General features: G+C 36.5%; 1 protein-coding gene across 2 annotated transcripts in view; it reads right to left on the reverse strand.

The window, feature by feature from the left end:
* The window catches only part of LOC135687656 (uncharacterized), a 10,200-nt gene extending 2,807 nt beyond the window's left edge, over positions 1-7,393 (reverse strand). For both annotated transcript variants that reach the window (XR_016145086.1, XM_089114551.1), the window contains exon 1: positions 3,203-7,393. Coding sequence is in view for 1 of the 2 variants with exons in the window: in XM_089114551.1 (XP_088970677.1) it covers positions 3,203-3,475 (273 nt within the window). In the remaining variant the exon portion in view is untranslated. The remainder of the gene's footprint in view (positions 1-3,202) is intronic.
* Positions 7,394-12,217: the final 4,824 nt, after the last annotated feature.

Below are 12,217 nucleotides of genomic sequence, written 5' to 3' on the forward strand. Positions count from 1 at the left end.
AAATTAGACAATAAAAGGACTGATTGAAAGGACATATGTGATAGATGTTTCTAGGAGAACAGTTGCAAGATTTTGTAATGCTAGTGGGCATAACTATTTGCAAGCTGGTAAAAAGGGTTTACTAACATAGCATGACAAGAAAATAAGACTAAAATATGCAAAATGGATATTAAAAGAAAAAACCTAAAGAATGTTGGAGTAAAAACTTCAACTTTTATCTTGATGGAGTTGGTTTTGTAGATAAATGAAATCCTAAAGATCAGGCACTGGCCCCTGACAGGTGAGTGTGGAGAAAGAGAAATGAAGGACCTTCAAGATTTCACAGCAGAAGGTCAGGCTTGTGGTACTGGAGGTTAATATGTCAAGCTGATTGTTAGAGGGGTTACATGTGCCTAACGCTACAAGAGTATAAATGGGGATTGCTGGGTTTTATAGTTGAGAACTTTGATAGCATCTTAAAACCATTAGAAACGTTGTCACAAATATGGGTTAATGATGGTAACCCATCTCAAAACACTCCCAAGGCAAAAAATGGTTGATGCAGGTTAGTGCAGAGCTATTTAGAGCCATGAATCCAATCGATAATGTATTCTCAGTGGCAAAGAGTATATTAAATGATCAGGCCATAGAGAAAAACATTTGCTGCAAAACAATAGAGGAGTATCATGAAAGAATACTAAATGTGTTACATAGAATTTCGGTTTAAAAAAATTGACAACATTATTTCTTAAATGAATCACAGAATGCAGATGATTGACAAATCTTAAGGCAAGTATTGACTTGTCATAAGTAGTAAAAAGTAACAAAATCTTTATTGTTATGTTATAATGACATAAGTAAAATTTGAGAACATATTGTAGAGTCAAATCTTATTTTGTTTTCATTACAATAACAATAACGAAGGTGATATTGTGTGGTTGACAAAACCTTTTTGTGTTCAGAAAGAAGACTCATGTCAAGATGATACTTAAGACAATAAGAAGCTGTACCTTTTTGCTTTAGGATATGTAGATTGGAAGGGAGATTGCCAAGACAGATTTATGGAATTAATGGTATCACAGACGTGTAGGGCCTTGGTATCAATACTCTGAAGTTGCAACATGCATTTGCTTTATCTTTGCCTTGCAGAATATTCTCATATCCAAGCTTCACGCATTGGCCAATGGGCTGAGTTCAGATAGAGGGAGGGGGGGGGGGGCTTCAAATTTTCTTGCACGAGAAATGTAAATGCCCCAATTTTAAAGGATAATACTCTTACACACTCTTACACATCTAAGCCTTTAATATTGGTCAAAAATGATTAGCAAGGTCTATTAAAGTGAGGTTAACTAATAAGCATCTTTATATCAACAAATTTTGAAAAACATTACAACATTACTAAATAGTTTTGGAGTTTTCGTTAAAAGAAATAACTGCAAAGCTGTTTACTCTTTTGCACCTTTTACACTTCCTTAATTATGACATTTATCGTTTGCTTTATCGCACTAGCTCTCTAGGGGGGGGGGGGGGGCTCTGTGGTGAACCTCATTAGTATTCTGTTTATATGCATTTTCACGTCCTCTTATTGTTCACACATAATTACCATTGTTTTAACCCATTTTAAATACTCTTTGTTGTTTCTAATTGCACTGCACATTAACTGATATCCATGGAAACAGTTTAGTTGATGTTAGTTTTGTTATGGGGTGTGATAGTAGAGTTAGTAAGGATCGAGGAATGAAATTGAGATAGAGAAATGAAAGATTTGTTTATTGATTGAATTCTCAAGCAGTGAGTTCGTTCCATTTATTTTATGTATAGAGATATCTTAAAAAGCCTCTATAAGCTCTTAAAATCAACTCCCCAAAGGGACCATCATCTTGTGTGGATGATATCTCCAAATTAAGCCAAAGAGAAAAAGAAGAGTTCTTGCACAGATTTTCTGCTGAGGTTGTAGACAGGTTTATTGTCCAGAAAAAAAGCAATAGCATTCTGGAAAAACGCCAGACATATGAAGATTGGCTCATCGAGACAAATTTGATCAACGCACGCACATGTTCTGTTTGTTTGTCAGCAGAAAGGTTGACATGCTACTTTTAAATTTGATGGTGTCAGGTGCATGCAGCATGACAAAGTTCATGGTTTACATAAGGCTAATGCAACAAATCATAAAGAAAAACTGCAAGATGATGTTTTCAATTACCAGTGTGCACTACTTGACATTGGAATGGTAATTAAAACTTTTTTTGATGCCATTTCAGAAAGCGATGGAAAACAGGTCCTACGCTGTTGCAAATCCATATTGCTGTTCCTGAGAAATGATGTAGCCTGCAGCAGGAAATATGCCCTTGAAAGCATTGTTCGCTGTGCCAGATCGATGCACTTTTATTGCCCAGAGATGCACATCATCTGATTTGGAACCGTTTTCCCAAAAAGAAACTGGGAAATGGTGGAAACATACCTCTGGACCTTGCATTAGAGCATTACTACAACAAACTTTTGAAGAATGTTGCTAGAAATTTTGGTCCCAATTCTAGCAATAGAGCAGTGATTAATCGGTTTTGTAAATCCTTTCTATTGTGTAGAAGCTGATGTTCAGCTTTGACTCAATCTGTCAAGTGATTAAAGGTTCTGGGAGGCATGTTCAAGCATCAATTGACAATGATCTGAACAAGATCGTTGGCAATTTGATTAAGCCCAAGGCATTGAAACCTGAACCAGGAAGAGAATTGGTAACATTTGCAGATGTTAGGCCAAGCTTGTTAGAGGAATTTGATGTTCACAAAATGTACAAGTGGATTCAAGAACACAAGGAGTATTTCAGACTTTGAAAGGTTGCCAGATGGGTAAAGAATGGTTCAGTTATATTCAATAAATAACATATCGATATGAATAGCAATATCAAGAGAAGAGTGAACGATCAATTCATGTTTTGGTTGGGTATTTTTCAGTATAAAAGTTTTGTTTTTGTATATATCATGTAGAAATCTTAGTACCTTGAAATTTTCTTAATGTCTACTAATCGAAAGCAAACAAAAATTCATCCGGCTTTATCACTGTAAACACAATACATGGATAGTTACCTAGCATAAATTAGTATTTTCTAATATATAAAGGAACTGTTATTTGTCTGCTGTTATCTTATTTGTGGTGAAACAATTTAATTACCCTCCAATGAAAAAAGTGAAATAAAAGCATGTATAGCCTATAAACAGTACTTAACACTCTGTGGCTTGTCTACTTCATCATAAATTGTTGGTTTTATATTCTCATAGTTAAGGATATCACTTAATGATCGATTGATGTGTCCAGATTTGTCCAGTGCATCCATTACTACAGCCATATCTTGAAGCTGATCTGTATCATCTAGAATATCAATTTCACTGTCATCTCTTACTGCTAACCAATTATCTTCTAGTTCATCTTCATCATCTTCTGTTGCGTTGCTACGTTCTTGCTTCATGTAACTCATCTGGTGGTAGGTCACCAAATACATCGTCTAAAAGAATACTTAGACAGTCCTTTTTTCCAGGCATAACTCTGCTGATATCATCTTGCCGATAGAAGTTCTCTACAGCCTCTGAAACATTCTCTGGCAACTTTTTTTCAGTTTTTGGATTTGGGGTTGCAAGGATGCCTTTTTCCAATGATAAATGCATTGCTTGTCTAGCCATTCTTTGAAAGCAGCCCCATTATTTTCGTTTGACTCCATGTTTGCACAAAAATAGTCAAAATTGTTATCTTTTCACTTCTACTTTCAGTGCTGCGAAATTTTGCAATTAGCTTTTACAATTAGCTTTTGTTCTTTTGGTTTTATGCACTTGGAATGGGTCACAGCAATATTTTCGGTTGTTTTGTATACTTGTCAGTTTTGAAAGTTGTTCTGCCATCTTAAATCTCCTAAACTAGAAAACTGCCTTTTCAGTAATGTACTAAATGCTTTTACCAGAGTCTGAAGTCTGTTTGAAGTTTCTAAAGCACGTTTCCTACATTGGTTTTTTATGTTTCCTTGCAATAGACTGGTGCTATTGAAGAGGACTTCCTGGTTTGACAATTATAGGATAAGAACAGCCAATTTCAGAAATTATTTAAAATTGATGGGAATTCTTAAATCATAAAGTTAAATAACATGGTTAGACTAAAATTCACTAAGATGACATTAATGGAAAGTTGTCATTTCCTGAATTAGCAGGAGGTTTCCATTCAATGCCTTGGTAGACTTGATGCTGTTGCAGTGAAAACAGCAATTTTAACACATGGACCAAGAAGTGCTCTAAACTCTCCAACAAATCCAAACCATTTCCTGAAAGGAGTTCCTTGTGTTGCAGTTAGGCCCCTGCCAAATAAAGAAAAATTAAATATAGTATTTAATTAATTTCATACATCTAAATTGAGCCGTTTACAAGCTACCTAAACAAAATATGCTGTACTGTTAGATACATAAGGACTAAAGAACTTTGATGATTTGCTCTGAAATGTGATAAATTATTTATTGCCTCTCAGTTTAAAAATGACAGTTGCAAAAAGATTTGATTTAAATATGGATTCAAGCTGAATTTTCACTGAATTTATAAGCTGCCTTTAAAAACCTAAATAAAGCAATGTTTGTTTCTACAGGATTTTTTCAGAAATTCTTGAATAAACACATTTACAGAACTACATTGCTTCAAAGCATGTTTTTTCTCTAATCACGGTGCTCAATAGCTTGACACAAACAATCAGAAATGCAGGCTTTTTATTCATCTAGCCATGTTAATATTATATTGTGGTGTACAGAAATATAGGGACTGTATCTGTATTTTTAAGCATATTTTATTTGAATTATGTATCCATTAACAAGTTTTTTTCAGTAAACAAACTTTGCTGATAGATTTGCTTTTGTAGGCAAGAGTAAAATGTTTCCTATATTTTCATAAATATCAAAATCGTGCACTTTTTCAATACCTATTCATAAAATCACAAACAATGGCAAAGGACAAAGAACATTAATAATTAAAAGGTATACATAAGGCATGGTAGTTATATTTGGTATATACCACTGTGCAATACAATGTGCATCGTCAAATGCAACTGCAACACATAGGAAACATGTAGTTTCTGGAAACATGTAGACATGAGAAATGTACGTCACTTTAGGAAGCTAGCATTAACTCAGGTGAATTAAAAATGCAAGTGAAATCTTGGCCATATTTGTTGTCTTTCAAAATACTGTTCACAACCTCTTCTGTCTGATCTGCATAGATTTCATCTGGTTTCAACCCTAAACACTGGTCAAGCATTAATGATTGCAGCGTTGAAACAACCAGAATACAACTGGATATTGGATTTTGATCTAGCAAATAGTCTTCAACAAGAGGGATGGCTTGAAAAACGAATGATTTACCATATCCAGTTGGAGCACTGAAATAGAGGACTTTGCCTTTTGCAACTTTTTGGAATATGATTTGATTGGCTACAAAACAATATTAAAAAAGTGGTTTGAACAATAAACAAAGAGATATTGTTGTTCTTCAAAAAAAGGCAGGACAAGCTTTAACACTTTATTTCACAGACTCTACTTTTCCCATAGTCGAGTCTGCACACAGGCTACATGCTGAACGCCAAAACATCGAAACTGTGAAGGATGTTGCTCGTGAAACATCAACAAGAGTTAGACCGAAACTGAGAAGAATGTTGTTTGCAAACCATCAACAAGAGTTAGGCTGTCAGCCCATGATCTCAGGATAGTGAGTACAACATTAATTATTATAGGTCAATATCTACCAAAACAATCGTTTTAAGCATGCAAAATCTGTGGACCTCTACAGAAGTTCATTTGGCGCAGTCACCCACTAGTCCTTGGGAAGTATCCTGCAGGAGATATTATGACAAGTTTTGGTGTGCTGATGTCAGGAGTCAAAATCAACCAAACCTTGTTGATGTTGAAACATATGGGATTACCTTCTATTTCAAGGAGAATGTGTTGTTACTAACAAAGAAAATTCCACTTCCCAATGATACAGAAGGTTTTGAAAGCTTATCAAGACAACTTGCTCAAACAAAAAAGTGGATGGTAGTACATGGAGTGGAGATCGAAGATTTGATTCCTTGAATCATAGTGCCAAGTATGGCACATATTCCCTTTATAACAACAACATTTCAGAAATAGCCCACATTGAACTTCTTCAGGTACAGTTTTCACATATTGTAAAAATTATTCATTATCAATACCATTTCCTAACTATCTGCAAGTCAAAGGATGATTGACACTTCAAGGTGGTATTTTCAAATTTTAACTTTTAAAACCATGGTATTCTTATATCTTAAAACATACAGACTTGTTGATATAATCGTCTTTGACCTCTACAATTCAAGGGAATTGTTTGTTGATAATGTGTAATTTTCTGGCTTAATAGATATATATTTGCCTTGCAGTTCAATCAGTTGGGAAGCAACACAAAAATTGAGCTTGATGGAACAAAGATATATATTGCATTTATTGAAAAAAAATTCCTTGCTAACCAAGGCACTAATAACTGATCGACATAAAGAATTGGCAAAGTGAATGAGGAAAAAACATCCAGAAATACAGCATTTCTTTGACATTTGGCACATTACCAGTTATATAGGACTGTGTTCACCGGAATGTTGGATTTTTTTGCAAACTGACTTTGTAAGGAATGGAAGGAGTTTTTGCAATGCCTCTGTATTATGCTGCTCAATCTTTCGACTCAGCTCTGAGACAGTAGTACTTTTCACATTTTGTTCAGATTCAGTGTAAATTGAATGAATTTGTGGCAGCAGCTAACCATAGATGAGTAAGGTATATGTCAGATTGTTGCCAATTACCAATTCAAATTTGGGAATCATACATTCTTCCTCAAAGAGCTTTAGTCTCTGCTGGTTACTCACTGCCTTTAGATGCCAAGCTGGAATCTTGAGTTTAGCAGCTCTTTTTATTAGCAGCCTTCCGAACTTTGGTACAAATCAGTTTTTGCCTGTTCCACCACTCGGTTTTGAACTACACTTCTATGTTTGTATTCTTTGATGGGCTTCGATGGGTGGGACTTCTCTGGCAAGTTCTCTGTGTGTAAAGCACCAAACCGTAGCACTTTCCTGCCAGTGTCTAATGGATAAAAAGGAATTCAACTTATTTTGTAGCATACAAATAATGTGTTTTCTGTTTAAATGAATTAAATACAGCAGAATCTAGCAAATCTAGGAAATCAAACCCCACAATATAAGAGAATTACAAATGATCATAAAAACCACCAAAATCTTCTTCAAAACCTTTTTGGGAAACAGAAAGACTTTCTCTTGAATAAATTAAATAACTAAGCTTATCGTAACGTCGTATATATGGATAACTTAAACATTTTTTCAGTGGAAAATGATTTGAAAAATTAAATTTCTACGATCTAGTTTGGCCTAAGCAAAGCAGACGGGTTGTGCGTTGGTTTTTTGTCTAAGTAGAAGCGCCCCACCAGACTTATTCTGAGTCACACCAGACTTACTTGTGAATTCAATATCCTCCAGTTTTTAGTGCCTCTCGCATGTCCATACATTTCCTGATGCCATCAACTGTTTGAAGTTGGAATCTTCTTGGTGGTACTTGGTTAAGACATCAAACACAGCCTACCTCCACAAAACATATCGCTCACTTGATCGCGTGCTGACTTGCATCGCATGCAAAAATCTTGTCTCGATCAATTTCAAAAATTTGCACGCTGTTTCACTATGCATTGTTATGTGCCCTGTGCGTTGCCTTGCACCCATACCTGACCTATGCGCTTTTGAACAATAAGATAATACAATAGGCTTCCAGGCCAGTCACTATTCTATTGACTATGGCCAAATCAAGCAATCAAGAGAACCAGGTACCTCTTTCCTAAAGTAGATGATATTAATCTAAAGTTAACTAGAGCAAAAGTGTTTTCAAAACTTGACAGGTCTCAGGCATATCATCAGCTTCAATTACACGAAAAAAGTCGCTATATTACAACATTAAGTACACATGTGGGCCTTTTTCGGTACAAAAGACTAAACTATGGCACAAACGTAGCTGCAGAGATCTTCCAACGGCCTTACAGGGAATTAAATGAGTTTGCAATATAGCCTAGATGACAATATTGTCTTTGGAGTAGACCATCAAATCATGATAGAGCACTCAATGACTGCCTGCAGAAACTATCAGATGAAGGTCTCACTCTGAATGCAACTAAATGCAAGTTTTTATTGAAATCATTGTCCTTCTTTGGCAGATTTTTTCAGCTGCTGGTACATCACCAGATCCAAAGCATATCTAGGAATGACCTGGGCGGTAGAGCATTTTCATTTGTTTATTTTTGAAAAGCCATTTCAACTGATCACTGATCACAAACCATTGGAAATCATATATACCAGAATTGCCATTCCACAATCACTTCAAAAGAAAGCAATAGACCTTGCACATACCACTCATTGAGGCCTATCCAAGACCAAATCATTGCCTCGAGAAAAAGTTTTGGTTTCCAGATATTGATAAGCTGGTAAAAGAAACAATTGATCAATGTCTACCTTGATCAAATCCACCAGAGCTTTTACAGATGACTGAAATGCCACAAGGCCCATGGCAGAAACTTCATGTAGATTTCTACGGACCATTGCCATATGGAGAGTATTTGCTTGTTGTTGTAGACAGATACTCGTGATATTCTGAAGTAGAAATTGTGCAATCCACAAAAGCTTCAACCGTTATACCAAAGCTGGACAACATCTTCGCTACACATGGTAAACCAGAAACACTCACATCTGACAATGGCCCACCCTTTCACTCTTTTCTGTCACATAAAATTTGAGGAATATGCTAGAAAATCATCAAATTTTGAAAAATAATTGAAAATGCAAATACAGGTGCAGATTATTGATGCAAGATATGTTTATGAAGCTGGCAAAATGGAAAATAATTTGAGTTTCAAAATAGGGCATTAAATAATAAATTTTCCCCAATTGAAAAAAATGATGGTAGAGATTTTATTTTGACCCGGAGTCTAAGGAAAAACGATTGTGTAAACCCACCTTTGTGACTGCTTTTCTGTAGCTTAATTGGTCATAGTCCTCATTTCTTTGCAAATCGAATCTCTCAGCGTGAGATTTACAAAATTTCTCAAACAGGATATATGAGTTGACTTGCAATATCCAGCAAATGAAGAAAAAAACTTTCCAATATTTGTAACTTTTTTTAAAACATTGTAAGAACCAATGAGTTGATCTGATTGCTCAACCCCCTTCATATTTTTGTTGTGATCCTCTATTGTCTTTGGCTGAAGAAATTCTTTTACTTGAAATACACCAGTCTTGGAATCTTTCTGTCTTCTTTTGCAAGTGGATGTCTCAGATCCTGAATGAATGGTTGACAACAGAGTCACTAAATTATTGTCCTTCCACTGCTGTATCAAAACATCATTCTCTTCTCTTATCCATCTCTGGTGCCCTCTTTGTGCCTTCTTTGACCACATTTTTCGGTCCTTCAATACTTGGGAAATATTTTCTATTTCTTGCAGTCACCCCCTGCAGTTTTCTATTCCTCTATTTTTTAACTCACAGATTAAGGGATTAGAGGAAAAGAGTCTGTAAACACTTTATAGCCTTGCCCTTTTAGATCAGCCCAACAACTACATCATAACAAATGCCCATTGCAAATGGTTTTTTACCGCGTTTCCCAAGATATACATCAAATGCATAAGTGTAACTGTTTTTGAATATGCGAGTACAAAAAATTTGATCCCCATTTTGTTGGTTTGTCTTTATTATATTGCTGGATGCCTGACCTATGTTTTGATTCCACTATTCTTTCATCAATAGCCACTTCTGTATCTTTTGCAAACAACCGAAACATTGTTTGTACTTTCTCATTACTGCTTCTGTATCGTGCACTGTTTCATACTTTTGGCATTTCACTGCTTTGTGATTTCCAAGACAAAGCTTGCTTATGTTCTTTTCTGATGCTCAGCCAATGTCAATGTAGCTCCAGTTGAGCTTATGTGATCGGTAGAATAATCTTCTATCTGTGAGGGGAGATCTGTCCACTGGTATACCACATTTGTCTATTACTCATTTGCATTACCTAGCCCTTCTACCAATCCTGCCATTTCCACATCTTCATTCTCTTCTGGTCCCTCCATCAACTTGATGCGAATATCTATAGGGAGCTCGCCTTAGATCTTTGGCACCATCGTAGTTGAGTACTCCTCTGGCCTCACGTTGATTGCACAAAGAGCCTTGTAGTTGCATTCAACCTCTTCATAAAACCATTTTAACCGCTGCAACTCATAGCTGTTGTTAGCAACTGGCAACTTTTCAAATCCATCAAAATGTGCCTTCCGTAAAACAATCTTATGGCCATATCTGTTCTTCAGAAGTCTAACACCAGTTTCGTAATGATCTCCTTTCAAGTCAAGGTCTGAAACTGTCACAATTGCTGGACCCTTGAGACAGCTTTTCAAGTGCTGCAGCTTTTGATGGTCAGGCAGCATTTGATTGTTGTGTACACCGTGTTCAGAGCATTCCCAAAATTCATGCCATCACATCAGATCGCTATCAAATGTCTTCAGGTCAATTTTCAGCAATCTGATTCAAGTGAATCTGGATCTGGACTGGTTGCTTTCCATGGTCTCTCTTCTATAGACTTTCCCTCAATTTTCCTCATCATGGAATTTGCTGCCATCGCCTGGGCCACATGACATTGAGTAGCATGCAACCTTTGTTACATGAAAATTCTAGCCTTCTTTCGCCTCAATTACAGCCTCGTAGTTTTCTCTTCAAGCCTCTTACTCGCTCTGCTGAGGGCTTCACGTTTGTCTTGCAGTTCTTCTATATCATCATTTTCGATGTTTCTAGTGGCCATCAATCGCTCTACCAACTGACAAGCGATATTTCTGTCTTCTCCTGCTTGCTGCAAATGTAGAGACATCAGAGACACTTTATCTAGCAGGAATCAGCAAAGGATTGCATATCACCAATCGCATGTACACCAATTGATTGTGCTGGGGGTACACCAACTGAGTGTGATCGACTATCACTAAATGATCGTGCAGGAGGTACACCACCTCATTGTGATCGACTATCACCAAATGATCTTGCAGGGGGTAAACCAATTGAGTGTGATCGACTATCATCAAATGATCTTGCAAGGGGTACACCAACTGAGTGTGATCGACTATCACCAAATGATCGTGCAGGTGGTGCACCACCTGAGTGTGAGGTGACTGTCTGCAGCATTCTCTCATCCGAAACTGGCTGATACGTATCACAACTGGACAATGAATTGTAGCCAAAGGCTTGGTTCTGTGCACTTGCCTGTTCTGCAAATGTTAGGCGCTGCTGTGTGCTTTCCAAGTCCTTGTACCTGGTTTAAGGTCTTAGCCTTTACACCTTGTTGAGACATTTATTTTTCTTAACTTTTGCAGTCTTTACTCGTATCTTATGATTTGTAGCCTTTCCTTTGCTACCTTCTGAATGATTTTTTCTTACGATTCACAGTTCGATAATAACAATTAGACAAAAAGAAGCAATAGACAAAAATGTTTAAATGCAATACACTACTTAAAATACACGTCAACTGTAAGTCTATCAGAGAGGTACAGGCCACTCAAAGTATTGGAAATCTGCGACACTTCAAACCAATAGCCTAATAAGAGGACTGTAACTTAACAAACAATAAGAATAGCTATTCTTGGCGAAAAGACCTACTTGCCGACCTTAGTCCGAACTGCGAGAAAAGACTAAAAGAAAATGAGATGGTAAACTTGAATGTAAGGTTGAATTTATGTCTCAACAGAACTTGTATCAATAGATCAATGCATGAATACAGAGTAATATAATTAAATCCACTTCATACTTGCAATCAATCTGATTCTACAATGATCCCAACTGGATCACACTGCAACAAGAGCTTCAAGTGCCTTACGCAAATTATGAAGGCACTTACCGGCCACAACTTGGTCTTTGTCAGCATAGGCGTCAAATCTTGATTGGCTGCAAAAGGAATCGCCAAAGCGGGAATCCCCATCGCTTTGAGCCAATCAACTTGCGAGAAATGACAATTTTAGAATTCTGACTACCTCTTCTTCAAAAAAGTCCTGATGCTAGAATTCTTGGGGAAATTTGCTTTAATTTTGCAGTGTCGAGGAGGCTTGTGGGCACATTTCCAGTGTTGGCTTTTTTGTGATCTCGTTTTTAAGAAAAGTTATGGCCATTAAAACATAAAGATGATTTTATA

This window comes from Rhopilema esculentum, chromosome 20 (genome assembly GCF_057945365.1).
Source record: "Rhopilema esculentum isolate cy_ngs chromosome 20, ASM5794536v1, whole genome shotgun sequence".
NCBI classification, from domain to species: domain Eukaryota; kingdom Metazoa; phylum Cnidaria; class Scyphozoa; order Rhizostomeae; family Rhizostomatidae; genus Rhopilema; species Rhopilema esculentum.